The following is an 18724-nucleotide window of genomic DNA, read 5'->3' as shown; positions in this document are numbered from 1 at the left end:
ATGCTGGGGTGGAATCGAGGATGGCTTCATTTTACTAAGGGAAACCCCCTGACACTTGGTAATTTGGTCTTTATCTGCCTCCGTTTTGTTTTCTTGTGGTTTAGCAATGCTGAGTTCATGGATTTTCATTTTTAGCTATGTTAAGCATCTTAATATAGCCATAAGAGCTCAATCGGCATTAGCAAAATGAGCTCAGGTTACTGTGGCTACAAGCACGACCATGAGAAATTGTCAGCAGAACTGTACTGGCATAATCATCCTCATGTAACTACCTGTGTGGATGTTGCCTTGGGAATAACAGTAGTTTTTCGCTTTAGTTTGTCACTTTGCGTTTAGTAATTTTGTAGTAGCAGACAGTATCCAAACAGATTTGGAAGATGTTCCAGCAAAAATGTACTTCTCCCTGCTCTTTAGGGGAATTAAAGTTGCTTTAATTCTTTTCTCTTTATTTTTTATTCTTTATAGCCATCTCTGACTTCTGCAATCAGGACGCCCATTAATCCTGTTTTAATTCAACAGGCATAGCAGCTCAAAATGTATCTCCTTGGAAATTCTTCATCTCCTACTGGTGATGCTAGTGCCGGAATCATATCAATATGAGGGGCCTTTCCAGGTTCCCTCTGCTTGGAATGAAAACTTAGGCTAAAGCCAGCTGCAATACTTGGTGCAATCCTGTATTTACAATGAAAAATCAAAGTCTCTTTCTGGATACAGTGGAAATAAACAACTTGTAACCTCAGAGTTCCCCTGCTCTGTTCCTGAGGTGCCATTGCTCTCTGCTGCACTGTCTGATTCTCCTGATTTCTGTTTTTAGTGGAGTTGCACACATGTAGCTTTCCCAGCCAAACGGAGCCCTAAGAGCTGTCCCTGTCTGAGGAAAAACTCCTTTACAGAATTGGTTTAACCTTGTTTGTGCTGCTTCATATGAATCAATAGTATTTGGCTGGTTTTAGCTTTTGCTGCAGAAAAATATTTCATCAAAAACCTTTAGAAATATCTTCCAGGCTAAGAGCACTACAGCCCCCACTTCAATGAGACAATTAAATCAATGTGACTGCATTGTCCTTGGGAGCTCTGCAAGTGTTTGGCTAGATTGAACACTGAGCAACACAGTTCAAATACACTTCCTTTCATTTTCACAGTGCTAAAGAGCCATGGAGTTACAAGCTCAGTCTCACCAGTGAGATGGCTATGTGCATAACCTAATGCCCTCACTGCTGTTCTTCCACTGCACAGTCACTACACTTTAGTATTTCTCTTCTATCTTAAAGTACTAGTACTACCTAGGGAAGCTCTCCAGTCATCAAAATTGATATTGAGAGAGTAAATTAGAAATTCTGATATATCAGAAAGTTTAATTTCTACAAAAGAATTTAGATCCCCAAACAAACAAGTCCTTTACTGTTTCCATGATTGAATTAAAGAATTTGTGAGAACGCCCAGCTCAGCTCAGGCTTTCTTCCCTGCAGACACCTGATGGCTACTGATATATTTTCAGCTCTTTCAGTTTTCTTGTTCCTGCAATTATTGGTGTAACTCACACTTTCACAGAACCAGCATTGGCTTTGATAAAACAGCTTGTGTACCAAACTGCTGTGGATGTACAGTGCGAACGAGGGATTTTGTTTTTGATTCTCTAATCCAGGCATTCTGGGTTGACAGGAAGCACTATGTACAAAAGGAAATGCAACTTAGACATTGATTAGCATTTCCTGCCATTAGTTCAGTTTTTTTCTCGTTCTTCTGTAAAGTCCTCTTAACTTCTGAAAGCCAACTGCTTCTGCAGAACTTGTGTTCATGAGGATTATTTTTTTCCCCACCCCTCTGCCAGAAGGGTGAATGCCCATCTTGTACCTGTGTCCTTTTCGGAATATGTATGTGTGGGAAGTTCTCATTGGTTGTTCCAATCTAGTTCTTCCTTAGAAGAAAAGCATGAAGTATCACTTCCTTAAATGCTTCTACAATAAGCCACAATCTGCTAGTGCTTTCTGACTGCTCTCTCAAGTGAGATTTGGGCAACCACAATTACAGTTTAGTTGTCCAGTTTGGTAGCTTTGCAGTGCTACAGATGGAACAACCAATGTATAATGATGAATTCTGGTCCCTTCATACATATGCATATATATGTAAAGAGAAGTAGGGACTGAAAGAAAAGAGAACCTGCTGACTGATCTGCATGAGATTGTTTGCTGACTTCCTGTGCAACTTGCTCACTGAAATTAAAAATTAATTCATTAAATAATCCTTATACAACTTAGTGGTACTGCCTAGTGATATTTTTCTGTCTTTTTTAATGTAATATCAGTCTGTAGAGAGATAAATAATGAATAAAGGAACTTGTCACTAGTATCAGCTTCCCATATTCATCTGCCTCCAAGTCTAAAAGAGGACACAATTAGGGATTTATAGCCCTGTATTGGAAATAGCTAAAGGAGAATAGGTGGACTGAATTGTGATGTTTTAGGGACTACAGGAGAATTTCTGAAATGGTTAGCAGCTGGTATTTCACAATGGGAAAGTGATTATAGTTTCTGGCTAGATTTTTAAAAGTGACTAATGATTTCAGGCATTAGTGTTATGAAGTTCCAACTTAAATGCATTGTAAAAGCTCCTGATTTTTCAGGAAGGAGTACAAAAGCACCAAAGCCAGATTCTTCACATCACATTATCTCTAAAGACAAGAAACCACTGTTTTTCCTAAAATGAGCTTTGTGGGGAGGGGGAGGTTACATCTATGTAACTGGGATGTCTGAACAAAGCAGAAACAGAAGTTCAAAACCTGAAATCCTGAGACTCTGGAGTCTTTCTCTTTTTCAGCTCAGGGCTTACAAAGTCCAGGTTGGAAACTATGATAGAATGGCTTAAGCTTCCACAAATTCTCAGTCCTTTCTATGTTCCTTGAATCCAAAAGGTTCACAAAACTCAAAGGTTTTATAACACTTAATTATCAGTAAACTTTAAGAACAAAGAACTCTGCATCAAAAGATATTCCTTTAATCTATATATAATATAATTATGAATAATTTGACATTTAGAATTTGATTGTTTTGTCAGAGCTTTAAGGACTGGAAAGCAGACAAGCACATTTGCAGCTACTGCATAAAACAAATTTATGTTCAAATCACTTCTGGCAGCAGCATTTGGAATGTGAATAGAAAAGTGCTGCTATCACTATAAAAATTAAGGACCCGGTCCTGCAATGAATACTTTTGCATTGGCTCAGGATTTTTTTTACAGCAGGATTGCATGGCTAGATTATGGCTTTAGAAAGTTATATTAGTATCAGCTTCCTTCAAAAGCTACTTCTGAGATATTTGAAGATACTTAGCAGGAAAATGAATAAATAACTGCATAGGAATTCAGTTTCTAATCAAACTTTCATGGTCTTCTGGTAACAGTGCTTGTTGACTTGGTACCTGAACCTGAAATTTTGAGTGTTTGCTTTATTAATATTAGCTTAATACATTTTTACATGAATAAATTCATGGCTAAGATAAGCTGTGCTATGTGGCTAAGATGATGCATAACTTCATGGTGCCATAGACTTCAGATTATATCTACATTCAATAACCTATCTTCATATTTATCTTTTTGGATGAATTAAGGATAAATATGCAGTTTTTGCTTTTACTTCACAGATGTCTTATGCTTTGTTAAAAGAACATGAATATGTATTGCTCTTGTACCTGACTCTTTAATTGAAGATGACTGATAGAATGGACACGTTTTACAGCTGAGTGCATCTGCCACACTCTGATCTTAAGATCTCTTTAAAGTCATTCTTTGTTTTGGATTGCTTTGTACGTTTAGCAATGCTTTGCCTTTTTTCTGTGGTATTTTTCTTACTGTTGTCCTCTTCTTAAAATTACCATAATTCTACTTTTAAGAACTAGCTTCCTACTTAGTTAGAAACAGAAACAACCCCCTCCTTGCATACTGGATGGTGATGTTCAAAATGACCTAGAAAGCAGTCAAGTTCAACTCTTCTTGGGGCACCTGGCTCCTACCAGGATCTAGGCCCTTTGTTAAAAAGGTGAGTCTGGAGAAATACCTGGAAAGGGAGGCCTTTCTGAAAGAATACCTTTCATAACTGAGCCAGCTCCGCTGCCTCTAATTGGGGGGGGCGTCTTTCCAGGAAGAAAGGAAAGGAGGAAAACCCATGGGCCTTGGCACAGGCCAAGCATACTGGGGAAAGGGGAGCAGGGATGTGCAAGATGGTAGCTAAATGTGAATGGGAGAAAAGTATTGAAGGAATAGAAATTGCAAAAAAGCAATGAACTTCATGCACTTAGGTGGCCTTATGTTTTGCAGCTGAAAATATTTATTTCTTATAACAGTACTCTTGTATGAACAATTGTTGCTTTTGCCTCGGAGACCTTGCATGCTTGCCAAAGACAGGATGGACGGTGCTAAGATCACTTATATTTGCATAAAAACCTTGGGCACCCCAGAACTTTGCTACTGAGGTTGTGTGATGACAGAAAAGCCCCTTTTTTTTATGACTTTCCGTGATAAGCAGAGGGCAGTTAAATAACATCGGCTATGGATTTATAGCATTGAGCTGTCACAAACCAGCCTGAGAGATTGGCTCACACTGAAGATACTGTGGCAACTTTTGTCATGTTTCTCTAGATCTTGCCTATATGCAAGCTCTTGACTGGCCTGTGCTGCAGCCTTCACCTTAGTTGCAGTGTTGGCAGGGATCTTCAACACGCTTGGTGCGTGGGGAAAACACTGCAAGAGTTTCTTAGTCCTTGCCCAAGGCATTAGGTCATGACAAAGTAGTTGGTGAGTTTCTAACAAATTGTGTGCTCGTGGTTTAGGTAGGACCCTACATAGCATTGTTTTCCTCAGGAAACTTGCAGTCCATGTTTTATTTCCAAAGCTAAGTGTGCAGAGGTGGATGTCAAATCCAATTGAACAGTCCTTGATGCTGCTTAGCTCTTTTCTGATAGATACCCAAGGAGCCCAAAGCAACTTTAATCTATCCTTCTGCCTGTCCTTCCCCCATGCCACTGAAATATCATTCCTGGTACTGTGACTGCAGAGTGGAGATGGTGTCTTCACTGAAGCTGAGGAAGTGGTTTAGGACTTGTGGGACTCTGGCATCCAGGTGCCTGCAGAGGAGCTGCAGATATGGTATTTTCAGTTACTCTGGCCACTAGAAAAAGGAGGTGGTGTTCTTGCCCCTTGCCTGCTGCTGCTTTCCTGCAGGGAAGGCAAGGAGCATCCAAGCGAGGCAAGCATGGCTTATTCTCAGGATTAATGTTAACATAAATGCATGTCAAAGTACATTCTCAGTGAGTTGAACCTGGGAAGCTCTGGAGGTGTTTGACACTGGCAGAGGGGCACAAATCCTCCACAGGGAGACAAAGTACAGTCCTTTACTCTCCCAAACCCCTAATGTATTAGTGAAGAAAATAGGCTTGGCACTCCCCAAAACAGGCACTTATATTCCAGCCATGCTATTCAAAGCACCTTTTGAAACAGCAAAATGGTCAGACATCCTGATTCTAGACCGCCTTTATGTATTTCTCTTATTTCTTGCTATGTTCAAGCTTTCTTTTAATATATTTCTATGTATATATCCAATAAGAAAGTATACTGTCTGTTAGTTCTCAAGTTTGGCTCAAAATTCACTGATTTTTAGGCCTTTTTCAGTCTGTTGCTGGAAATATAAAAATGAATTAAAAATAACATGAAACAAGCAACTCGGAAGAGAAAAGCAGAAACAGTGCAGTAAATTCAGACCTCAAAAAGCAGTAGAACATAATATGCTCTGTGCAGTGCAGCTGTGGCTAAATGCTGATTTGCACATTAGGACCAGATTAGCATCATTCAGATGTGACCAGCATGTTGAATAGCTACCACAAGTATAGTACTATTGATAGAAAAGGAAAATGAAACTGCACAGTACACTTCAGATCTAATGCACTATCCCTTTGCATCTTTAGCTTCCTCAGAAGTGTAAAGGAAGAGTTATTTCTAAGTTCATGAAAAATGCATGTTATGTTTTTCCTATAATAGATCAGTTTGAAACGTTTGTTTTATAAACGTACCAAGTAATATTACTATAAAAGTGGTTGTCCTTTAACCACTCAAAGACATGAAATCTTCAAAGAAAGCTATCTAAATGTTGATTACTTGATTCCTATTCTGAAACCAGTCAAAATTGATTGAAGGTGTTGTGGCCATCTTATCGCATGTATGGCATTATAGTGTATGCATGTCTTGACCGAATGTTTTAAGCTTCAAAAAACCTTAGTATTAACAAATCCATCTGACTTATTTTCAAATAAAATATAACTTGCATTTGATATGAAGTGTACACGGCACAGGAAGCCCTCTCTAGGAAGTTCACAATAGTTGTGGTAAGCTTTAGGATAACTACTTATTGCAGCATTTCCTGAACTTTTGAAAGCATTTTCAAATTAAACAATTTAAAAGGAAAAAATTGAAAGGATTGTGCCCCTTCTGAACCTACACAGGAAACAGGCACAGCTGGTGCGTTGGTGGCTATATGCTGTGGTAAGTGTCACACGAGATTGCTTTCCAGGAATGTACCTTGTAAGTTGTTTTTTATAATACTGTTTGTGAAGATTACACTACCAAAGACTCATTTGGGAATTGTACGAGGCTACTGGGAGGCATTAAGGTAGCTCTTGTTTCAGTGAGAGCTTGTGCTCTTCTCGGCCTTTTCAGGAACCCTGATGTGCTTTCTGCAGTGGCGCACAGCAAAGGATTGGCTTTCAACCCAAGCAAAGGCAAAGCAGAAGGCTGTGTCTACCTGAGTGTACAGTGGGCAAAAGATCATTACAGTTGCAGGGAAGACACCACAGGTAGCTTCCCTCTTCTCTCCCTGCCTGATTAGGAGGGAATCTTCTGTCTGAAGATACCAAGCAGAGATCTTAATAAAAACATCCCTTCATCTAAGTACTAAATACCAATCTAGCATTGGGCAGGCACACTGTTCGTACACGGCATAAGAGCTACATCTGCCTCTATACCCACATGTGCAATAGCCAGAGTGCAGTGAAGTAAATCAGTCTCACTATTCCTGAATGATAAATTAGGCTGCAAAAGCTAAGGTACTTGCCAAAAGTAATAAAAGTAATTGAGTGTTTGGAATTACAAATTCTGACATCTATGTACAAACCAGAAGATCCCTTACAGTTAGGGAATGGCAATGTCCTTGTATACTAGGCCAGGAGCTTGGAATAGACAAATAGGCTATTGCTTTATGTACTTACAAGCGTACATATCAGCTTGTACATAGAGAACAGTATCTGGTAGTTAGTCAAATATTGCTATTAATGATACCAAAAACATCCTGACAATATAGGTTTTTGAATCGTTCTTTTTTCAGTATTGTCATAATTAATTCTGTTTCAAGCACAGCTTATTAGAGATTTATCATGCTGACAAAGCTACTGAGCAATTCAATTAAAGAATGCATGAAAGCTTTAAGAGTCTTATGTATGGGAGACCTGTCTCCTTTTTGTACAATGACATGAAAAATGGATGTAGCTCATTGCACCACACATACTGCCATGTTTTCTGCAGTGCAAAATAAAAAATATATAGTTTGGAGAGCATATTAGCAAATGTTTTCACTTTTAAACATATTGCTTTTTAAATATCCTGTCACAGAGCATCTTACAAAGGTCACCCATGGTTCCTCTTTGCTTTTTTCACTTATATTTTATTAGGTTACCACTAATGTCTAAAAATTTCTCATATGCTTTCCCACTGCTGTGGTATGGTGCTACTTGCAGCAGGTAGAAGGAGCCAGCACAAGCACCTTTAGCTTTAACTTCAAGCCTCCTCACGCAGCATTAAGATGCTGTGACTACTGGGTCTTTAGCAATTTATGATGTATGAACAGAACAGGAACCAGTCTATATTTCTGACTGTTTTGTTAGACCTCAGGCAGTACAAGCAGTTAGTAAATCCCAGTTTTACACTTTGGCCATGCAATATTACAGTAAACCTGCATGCACCTGAATAATTGTGTTCTAATTAATCAGTTTGCAGGATGGGGGCTTCTGTTAACATAACCAGCAGATATAACTCCTACTGCACCCAGCAAACAGCTCTGAGTAACAAAGTGCCAAGCAAACACAGTTTCTCTGCAGGGCATAAATACCTTTAAACAATTATTTTACCTTTAAACTAGGTCTTAGAGGTCTCTTACTTCAATAACTCAATGAATGGAATCGGTGGGGGAGGAACTGCCCTAGCACTAGGCTTGCTCCAGTACTGGGACTTATTCTGTTCCTTTCTAATTGCTAAGTTGAGAGCAATTTAACCACATCCTTATGCAAAAAAAACTCTGTAGACTTCAGTGGAAAGGAAACTCAGAATTTTTTAGACATTTTTCCCTGTGCCTGTGTAAACAATGTAAAATTCATGTAGTAGATGTTTTTAATCATGTAAGTTCTATGGAAAAGCTTTTCCATAAAGAGTAACTATAAAGTATATAGCTTCTTAAAGAAAAACTGAGTCATTTTTCATAGGAGACATTCCTTCCCATGTCTGCACTAGCATGTGATTCTAGACACCTATACCCTTTCTGGAGGGGGGGAAGGGCTGGCTGGGACTTATGTAGGAGAAGGTTCCTCAAGTCAGAGATGTAAATACCTCGTTTGTGTGGAACCAGAGCAACTGACTAACGCAGCTGCAAAGAAAGAAAATGCCAGACTCTTTCTTGCTGCTGTAAGGAATACAAGCCTTACACTGAAATATGACTGACTGATATGCCTGATGAAAGGCTTGCTTACCAAGAACTGAGATCCATTCATGCCCAGTTTTTCCACAACCGCAGCAGATTCAGACATTCCAAACTGAGGTGAGAAAGAACAGAATTAGTAAAAGTATGCAACTTGACTTACATATAAAGAAATTTAAGTATTTCAATATGGAAATACTAATACGATTTCTGAAATCTTTATATATTCCACTTGGCATGGATTGCTAGAAGATAATATTGGACAGAGTGCTCAGAAATAGGTGGTAGCTTCCACATAAGAGATAAGACAGAATATTACTGCTCTCTTTGGAAGAGAGATTACAGGGGGTGAGGGCTGATAAAATCATAAACGGAGTAGACAAGGTGAAATTGTGAAGCAGCAAGTATAACATAAATTGAGCAGAGAGCACAACAGAAACAAATTGTGGAAATTTAATTGCCATAGAATAAGAGGTGGCCAGAATTATAAGCAGGTTGGTAGCTCTGCCATCACTCCAGGAAATGCTACATCGCTGCTTGCTCTGGAAACTGAAGGCCAGATAAGAGAGAGACTGATTTTTACATGCGTGTTCACCAACTCTGCTTTGGCTGCTGTTTGATTTCTAGAAGCAGATGTTCTGGCTAGGTGCATCTGTGGTATGAGAGCATGGGATAGGCCTTCAGTTATCATGACAGATGGGCATTGCTAGAAAGTGATTTGTATTCAGAAACAGGATCTCTTCTCAGTAACATGACTTTTTTTTCCCCTAAGCAAGTTGTTGTTGATTATAAAGTAAAATGAAATAAGAACGCCCAGAAGTAGTATCTCCTTATCTCAGAAACTAAATAGTAACTGAGAAAAAAGTAGATACATTGGATTTCCTTGATTAAAAAAAAAAGTAGTAAGGAATAGAATTGGGCTGAAAAAGTCCTAGAAGTCTCATTGATTGCTGTGTTATATACTTTAGCCTGGCTTTTCAAAGAAATTGCACTGTTACACACAAAGTAGAAAGAAAATCTATAACTCTTTTCATTAAGGATGTGCAGCTCTTGAAATGAGTTTCAGTATTTGTAATACTTAAAGTATTCAGTCTATCTGTTTCAGCTCCACTAACAAAGTGAACTTTAAAACCAGATCCTATACATTCATTTCATTAGTTCAGACGTGAGCCACGGAGCTCTGGAAAACTGTTAAACGTATGATCTTGATGCTCAGAAAGAAGGCAGATGTCTGCTTCCCATAGGTGTGCAAGATCTCCCTGCAGTTTATAAGAAGCTTACAGTGAGCATCCAGGTTTTTCCAGGATTGGATCAGTGACAGTTTAAATGCTTGTTTGTTCTAAGCAAGTACATTTAGAATTTAAAACAAATTGTTACATTCTGGAGTACAAAACATAGGGAAAACGTTACATTTGTCACACATTTATCAGTCCTTGCTGACTGTCCCCTATATTATAGATGTAAATTTCTGTAGCAGTAATGACTAACACAGAGACTAACAGAGGGCCATTAGTGAAAATAAATTCTTCTCATAGAAATAGTTATATGGTCTTTCTAAGGTAATTCTTTATTTCTAGAATACTTTCCTTAAAACTGTTTGCCCTTAGAAATGTTCAGAATAAAATATTTAATCTACTTATTTTGATCTAAGCAGAAAATTCTGAAGCATAAATCTGCTTGGTTTTTAATGTCAGGGTTTCTGAGCTATTCAGACAGTTTGTTTGGTCTATAAACTATTGTTTCTGCATCTGAGTTTGTAAATTGTTCTTTTATTCTATGATTGGGAGAGTGCTGATTGTTTACAGTGCAATTGTGGCTTCCAGATATGATCGCTGATCACATCACATGTGAGAGGGTTGCTGTGGGGAGTGTTAATTCGCCACTAGCACCATTGTACTGACACTGGAGGAAAGGAGAAGGATCGAGATAATGCATAGTTTCTGCTCTTTGCTTTTGCCCATCTATTTCCAATTATTGGCTCCAATGAGTTCCTTTTCTCTTTTGCTTTGTGTTATGCTGTTAATCAAGCATGCACCTTTTGTGTAAGGGAAAATTTGGTCTTTTTACATTGTTAGTTTGTTAAACAAGTAGATGACAAGCTGATGCCTCACTGTTTGTGTTTAGTGATGGTCACTGAACCATCACCATTTTATTTCCAATGTACTTCTAGAGGATGCAGTGTCAGTCAGAGCACATAAGCTGATGTGACTGTCATGAACTGCTGTTCAACATATCGCAGTCTGTTCAGTGCTCCCTGCTTTCTTTTGTACTATACGTTACTCAAACCTGGGGCCTGTTTACATATAAAATATATAAATATAATATATACACATACAGGGGTGTCATATATATCATATTCAGTAACCTGGCGTTTTTATCTTCTGAGCAGAGCTCCCACTGACTTTGGTTGCGATTCTCGGTTCTCACCACTTCTGCAAATCAGAGCCTGGGATTTCACATCAGGCACCTAGGCAACGGCAGGTTGCGTACAGGTGACTTGTAGTGCCCCAGGTGAGAGTGCTGTGCTGGGGCAGTGACAGCATCTGATACTTCAAGGCAGAAGTCAGCTGATGTTACTATGAGTTCATCCTCTCTTCCAGCAAGCCTTGGCCTTGTGCATCTTACAATTTCTGTATCAGCCCAGAGTAGTGCACAAAACATAAGGCTTTTTGCATGGAAAGAAGCAGGTTTTTGGGAACAGGAAAAGCAGTGCATGAAGAAGCAGTTACAGACTGTTGTAATATGTAAAAGGAGGTGAAGTCTGGTTATAGAGGTAAACCCTGTCCTGGCACTCTTAACATCCAAGTACTTCATCCTGCAACCTTACTGCTTAATGCTGTTATTTTATGGTTTGTGTGTGTGTGTGTGCGCCCTGTCTTTGGGGCATGATGCTTGCATCTGCGGGTACATAGGCTGACTGCAGAGCTGATGGTAGTACCCAGTGGTCAGGTCATGCTCCTTATGGGTCGCTGCTACTGGAAGCTGACTAGCACTATGCAAGCTGGCCAGAGGTGAGCTGGGGCTGAACGGCTGCCAGCACCGTGCCTTGACGCACAGAGCGGCCAAACACTAAATGTTGGTTATGCTGTAGCTGTCCTATCACTTAGCTATTTTAATCAGTGGTGTAAGCATAGGTACAAGCATTAACAACTTGATGTACACATGGAAGAGTAAGGTCCTAACACTTCTCTTACAGAGCATGAACTCAGTAGCTAACAGCTTGCCTGCTGAAGTTTTCCTGGAAGTTTCAGTTGTTGAACAACTGTCGTTAGTTTTCAGTTTTGTAGTCTGGTGTAGAATTGCAGGGGACTTTGATGTTTTTACATCTTCTGTTAATCTGATTTCCTTTAAGATGAAAGGTTTTGAGCTGATTAATTACCACAACTTTTCGTGCTAATAATGAAGTTCACAGCGTAATCATAATGTATCAGCTAAGCTATGTATTAACTGTGTGGAACAAGTTAGCTTTTTCAGCCTAGCAACTGTGGTCTGCCTGTGATCCATCTGCATTGTAAAACTTTTTTTTTAATTACACATGCATGAGAATAGGGTATTCACACAATGCAAAAGTGCAAAAATAAGTCATACAGGAGCATTTTAAATTTTGTCCTGCTTATGTGGTTATAAATGGAACTATTATAGAAACATCTCATAATGCTCTACTTCTTCCTCAAAAAAATGGCATGCTCCTTCAATTAAAAAGGATGAGAAACCTTGATAGCAGACTAAGTTCTCATGGTTGGTGTAAAGCAGGCACTCTCAAAGACTGTGTACCAAAGTTAGAAGTAGAATGCACACAGGTCAGAAAAATCCTAGATGTAAAGTCATAGTGAGAAACTTGCACTGAAAAAACAAACAAACGTAAAAGGAGGTTATATATAGCTCATACAGGTAAGCTGCAGTAAAACCTGACTTATAATGTTCAGTATGTTACATGGAAAAATCTGATTTAAAAAAAACATCTTGGAGGAGAGATTATTCAAGTAGTGAAGGGATAACTGCAGACAGGTCTGGAGTGTTTTGTGCACTTCAGGTTACCTACATAGACTTTGCATTGCAGACATTGTAGAAGTAGGAAAGGTACAAGAAGACAAAGGAATCATTTAAAAAAGCAAAACTTCAGGTACCTTAAGCTTAAGACTACATCTAGAAACTACTGTAGGTACATGCATGTTGAAAAAAAGATGAAAAGTAGATTGTTGTTGACAAACTGTAAATTTTAAAGTAATGTTCAAATAAAAAAAATTATGCCTGCTTCCAATGAAATGGTTATTTCTTCCCAGAAAGAAAGTATGGCCTCAACTATCTTTTCTATTCTAAGAAATATTCTTGGGAGCAAACTTTTTTGTACAATTTACCATGAAGGAGATCTTAGCTAGCAGAACTAAATTTCTGTAAAAGCTGGGAGAACACCAAGAAACTCACAGATTATTAATACAAATGAGTTCTTGGAGGTGGCAACTGCTGTCTAATCTATCTTAAGATAGATATCTGCAGTTTTTACAAAGATAAATTCAGAAAGAGATTTGCTAGCTGAATATAGAAGAACTGTTGTGAGTGTTGCATATACATTCAGTACCTGTCTTAGGAGATCTGCAACTTGAAATGCTGTCCAGTTCTCGCATTCCTCTTGAGATGGTAGTTTTGTAGCCATGTTGCTATCCAGTGAGAAAGGCTTGATCTATATGAATAACACTGAACCGCTGCTTCACTGGTTTTTACTCAGCTGCTGTAGAAATCCTAAGAGGAAGTCCTTTTGCAACTTTTTTCCTGTTTGTGCAGTTAAAGTGCACGCCTTTTTAAAAGTAGCTTAAGAAGTACTGATATTCTTGTGTGAGCGATCCTTTTTGAGTCTAAGGAATCTGTAAGTGTTCTTTTATATTAAGATATGCAAATATCACTCATTAATGAAGTTTACTAAGAGTTCTGCTGAAAACCAATGTATAAAATATTTGAGTCATCAACGTCTGATTTATTTACAGGTGCAACTAAGGTGTGACTATTTTTCATATCTATTATAAAACCTGCTAATGGCAGCTAACTTGGCTTGCTTACCTCGAACTCCCTTGCAGTTGCTTGGATCCTTTTTCAGACCACATTTGACATGGCCCTTGGTTTTGACATGCTGAGCTATGGTGTTTACACAGAAGAAATAGAGCTTAGTTACAGAGCTCGTGCTTTCCTACAGTCACGTTAGTTAATGTCAGACTTCCGGTCAAGTCTGGGCATCATACTCTTGGGCTTAAAACTCAGTCATTTACTCAAGGGCAATGTATGTTCTAAAGAATTTTTTTTCTCTCAGGTTCTTAGTACTGTTAAAGAACAAATTCTTTCTGATACTCTGTTACCTTTTTAAAAAGCTAAGGCTGACCTAAAATGCATGTCCTGGGTCAGGCCAGAAGTTCATGTAGCCCAGTATCTTGTCTTCTGACTGCGGCCAGAAATGGGATGCCTAGGAAAGAGTATTGAAAGGGGCAAGCATGAAGTATATCCCTACACTCTTCCAGTCTCCAGCCATTTTGACCTGGGGGATGTCCTGGGCTGGATGTGGGTCTGTGTATGCGGGCAGGCATGTTATCCTCTATGGAGGGAGGTGTGCAATGCCCTGGGCCGACACAAAGCTGGGAAACACTCCCAGCAGCAGGAGAAGGAATGAATGCAGCAGTTTGGCTTGGATGGAGGCAAGATGAAGTAGCGCTGAAAAGGCTGAGTGGCACTTCTGTTCCCTTGCACCCTTGTCTCCATCCAGATGTCTCCTCTGAGCTGAATCCCCTGCCCTGCTCCTCATGGTCCCTATTCACCTCTAGCACAGAGCATGTTCCCAGTTTGAGATGAGCTGCATATGCATTTCTGAAAATGGAGAAGGGGTCACAGTACATATTCTGAAGTGGAGCAATGAGGGAAAGTTTGAGAGCCATTGCTTTATGCATTGGGCAACAAAATAGTCAAGACGCAGCTGCTGAAACAAAACCAGATTATTTTGCTCAGCAGTTCTGAGTCATCACGACAGGAGAAATAGGAAAGCTTCCATAAAAGGCTGGAGACCAACGAATCAATGTTCTGCTTTCCAATTAACTCTTCCTGTTTCATTTCCCAAAGCAAAATGGATTTTGGGCACGTTTTCAAAGTTAAAATGTCTCATCTGTCATCCTTCAAATTTTCCTGCATGTATTTTTGCTGTTAGAGTGACTGACAGGTCAGACTGTTGCCACTCTTAACTCTTTACTATGCCATGACTTTCCAGAACAATGAACTCGGCCAAACTCAAATCTTGGAATTTCAGATGCAGAACTAACACAATGCCCTTGCAACTTAAACTTTGCCTTCTCAGAACTGAAAATTATCTGAGTACCTGGTTGTGTGTATAAGAAATCATATGTTATATTTTGTAGCATTTGGTCATAAGTGGTTCCAAGGGGGCAACAGCTCTGGATGAGGGGAGGCAGCAATACCTTCTTCCAGTGTGCACAGAGGAAAGAGGTGCATGTATCCCAAAGGGATCTGTGTGCCTCGTTTCAGCACAGCAGCGATTGCATTAGTAGCATGTCCCTTATGTATGTATTATTGCCAGCGGCTGGCAGCAGCTGGGTGGGAGATGCCTGTGAGTTATAGCTTTGGCTGCTTGGGGAAAACAGCCAGGTAACAGACGCTATCAGGAGTGAAACGCGAGTACAGTGAAATTGCAATGCTATTATTTCTGTGATAGTGGCTGTGTTTGGTTCCTGAGCGGGTGTAAGCCGTTCCGATTCAGACACCTCGATGCCAGGTTAAGAGCGGTGCTCTGCGGGCGCTCTGCAGTGGGGCACGCGTTGCCAGAAGCACCGGCTCCCTTGCCCACCATGGCCTGTTAGGCCGGTAGCGTTGCTAGAAACCGCTGGGTGCCAGAAGCTGCTCCTTGCTGCCTGCCGCCCTCCACTGTTATGTTCATGCATAGCGTGGGAGCTGGGTCCGGCCCTGCCTGCGCATCCCCCTCGCTGCCGCGGCCTCCCTCCTCCCGGCGTGGGTGCTCAGTCACTGCTCTCCCCCGGGGGCTAACTTTTGGCTAAGTCTCCTACTGTTGCTTGGGTTGATGTTTCCTTAAATTTTGCATTCCTGGTTTTCGGGAGAGGGCCCTCCAGGGGATGACATGATGCAGCTAGTTGTCAAAGCAGGATGCAACTAGCAGGGGTCCCCGGCGCTGGGATTAGGGTTCACCTCCCTCTACTGAGTGAGACGCGTCGCCCTGGTAAGTCACGCTCAGCTCTGTGTTCCCGAGGTGGCTGAACCACGGGGGCTTTCATTTTGCTAGAAACTATTTACCTTTTGCTTTTCGGTCTGATTAGAGCATTGATCACAGTGACAAAATAATTAAACCCAGGGACATGGGGCTGCTCACCTGGGATCCTGCAGCTGGTCTCTGATACTGATATTTATGCTGGCTTCACCAGCGTTGTGGTTTTCTTTCCTCAAGTGTGTGCAACAAACTGACAGCTTGTTAGTGTGTGTTTCCTCTTGCTTTTCACTGCTTCCGGGGGGGGTATTTGAAGTATTCTTGCCTCTGAGGGCTCTGGTTTTGGTAATTAATTCTGCTTAGTACCCCTGTACTCCTGGTTATCCTGCACCAAAGATCATGGTAGTCTGAGTAAATATGTGCCCTCAAGCCCATGTTGGCTGTGGGGACGTGTGGGCTGCAGGTGGGGGGAGTCCATGTAGGGATGAAGATGCTGTTTCTTTGCAAATGGCCAGGCGCTGGCTGCTCCTGTTCGGCTGCGTTGCGGTGACTTGAGTGTGAACCAACACCAGCCCTGGGCAGGCTGTGCTTGTAGCTACTGAATATGCCCCTGAGCCTCTTGATCTGGCATGGAAACTGGCAGGTTAAACTGCTTGATGCGTTGAACCAGAAATGTTAACGGCTTTCATCCCTGCTGTTTACTTTTGCACTCTCCCCAAAAGTGGGGTTGGAGCTGGTGCTCTACCTCTAGTAGGGTAAATGTTAAACACCTGGAACAACTTTGGGGAAGACTCAAGCTGTGGAGCCCCCAGAGCTCTACAAAACTGATCTGTGTATATTAAGAAATTTAATTTTTCTGGAGCCCTTAGCAAAAAAGACATCTGATGCTGAGCCCTGTGTTGCTCTCCCTTGAGAAGCACCAAATATCAGGGGAATCTTAGTTAATGTGCATGTTTTAGACACCAGATAATTTGACCTTTACATAGAAAGGCATTCTCATACATAACTCCCAAACATAAAGCAGGATTAACACACCATTATGATATATGTTTGAACAAAATTATTTCCTACGGTTTGGAATGTGCAAGCCACATAAGAGACATGTTTTTACAGGCTACTGCTCCTTGGAGTTTCGTAAAGTGAGTCCTCAATTTGCAATTTCATAGAAATCATTAACGAGGAATACAGAAAATGGTTGCTAGATCATGCCATTAACATTTCTTACAAAATAGGGCTATATATTTTCATGAACAGAGCCACTAAATGTGTTAAACTTGCTTTAAAACTTTCAAGTCTAACTCTGCTTTGCAAAAAAAAGAAAAGGCAGCTGCACGTAACATTTTATTGGATATAACACTGGACTACTGCTCTCATTAGCAAAATATACTTGAGTAAAATCTGAGTTCTCTAAGGTATGACTTTATACAGAATATAATCCTTTGGCATTGCTATTTTTATGCAAAAATAACAAAAAGAACATGACTTACCATATACTCCTTGTTTTTCTTCTCCCAGGCGTGCATGTTGGAGTTGATTCCAAATAAGTTAAAGGAAGAGCTTCTCATGTCTGCTCTCGCCTCTTAAACCCTCCCATATGTTTTTTGTTGTTGTTAGTGTGATTGACAGGCCTGGCATTCATGGTGGGTGGGGAAAAAAACATTCTTAAAGTAAAAAACTAGAATAAAGTGTCATAGTCTGAATAAGTTCACAGAGGAAATTGGAGAATGAAGGCTTACTCACAGCTGTCTAGAAGCTTGAGAAAATGTTGCTAATCAGCTTTGTCTTCTCTCATTTAACAGGAAATCAAAATAACAGAAGCATAAAAACCATAGGGCCTGGAAGGGACCTCAGGAGACCTAGGCAGTAGAGAGGCAGGATCACATGTAACTAGAGCAAACTGGCTCTGTCTTGGAAGTCAGTTTGGTAACTCCTTTATTCTAACTGTAAGGTTTTGGGATAGTACCAGGCTGACCATATCCTAACGTGAGCACAGTAGGAGGAACAAATATAAATTCCGTGCTAGACTGTGGGAGAAAATGCCTGTTGGTAAGGATCATATTTGCAGCCTGGAGCTGGACCCTTGGAGATCGCTCTGATTGTGCTGCACTAGGACATCCTCAAAACGTTTGTCTAACCTGATCTTAAAACTTCCACTGAAGGTTTTTATAACATCTCTTATCCTGTCCCTGTGCATCACTGTCGTTATACGTTTTTCCATTTTCACTGTTAGGTAACAACTCTTTTTTTTCTCTGAAAATTAGTTTGGTTTCTTTGTTTCCCATGCCTGTTGAATCTGGTGAGCACCCACTGTACAGCACCTTTGGAGTATATATCTCTTTTACGTATCCATATATATCTTGAAATATATATAAACTTATATATAAATTTCCTGAGCAAACAAACCCAGTTTCTTCAGCTTTTCTTCCTAAGCAGTGATTTATAGAGCTTTTCTTAGTCTTTTTTGTTCTCATCACTCAAGTTTGGATACACCTTTATTGGAAGTTAGAGTGGCCAAACTGGTCCCCATATTATAGTCTTTATCCTGTGCAACTGGATAACCTATCTTGGTGATATCCATATATACTTTAGAAGTGCACTGTTTATTTCAGCATCTGTGTCGTTAACACAACGCTGAATACGATTAAGGCCGGAACAAATCTCTATGGGGCTCTACTTGAAATAACCTCTGAGTTTGAAATGGAACCACAAATATCTTCTCCGTGAGAGCTGGTTGAGCACTTACAGTATATGGTGCTTTATCACATTTCTGTAGCTTGCTTATGATA

At 40.2% G+C, this 18724-nt stretch overlaps 2 protein-coding genes across 12 annotated transcripts in view; one reads left to right on the top strand and one right to left on the bottom strand.

Annotated features, from left to right (window-relative positions):
- BLNK (B cell linker) overlaps nt 1-17539 on the bottom strand; it is a 103042-nt gene extending 85503 nt beyond the window's left edge. For 4 of the 11 annotated variants that reach the window (XM_068949982.1, XM_009677767.2, XM_068949984.1 and 1 more), the window contains exons 1-2: nt 17426-17476; nt 8781-8843 (exon numbers count right to left, since the gene is read on the bottom strand). In XM_068949982.1, coding sequence (XP_068806083.1) covers nt 8781-8843; nt 17426-17461 — 99 coding nt within the window. In that variant the 5' untranslated portion in view covers nt 17462-17476. Of the gene's footprint in view, nt 1-8780; nt 8844-13307; nt 13466-13783; nt 13865-17425 lie in introns of those variants that run through there. The other 7 variants (XM_068949987.1, XM_068949991.1, XM_068949988.1 and 4 more) reach the window with 6 other exon arrangements.
- The window catches only part of DNTT (DNA nucleotidylexotransferase), a 151733-nt gene that overhangs the window by 6392 nt on the left and 126617 nt on the right, over nt 1-18724 (top strand). The window lies entirely within an intron of this gene.

This window comes from Struthio camelus, chromosome 7 (assembly GCF_040807025.1).
Source record: "Struthio camelus isolate bStrCam1 chromosome 7, bStrCam1.hap1, whole genome shotgun sequence".
NCBI classification, from domain to species: Eukaryota; Metazoa; Chordata; class Aves; order Struthioniformes; family Struthionidae; genus Struthio; species Struthio camelus.
Note: the sequence above shows the minus strand (reverse complement) of the source record. Positions and strands in the feature narration are given on the sequence as shown.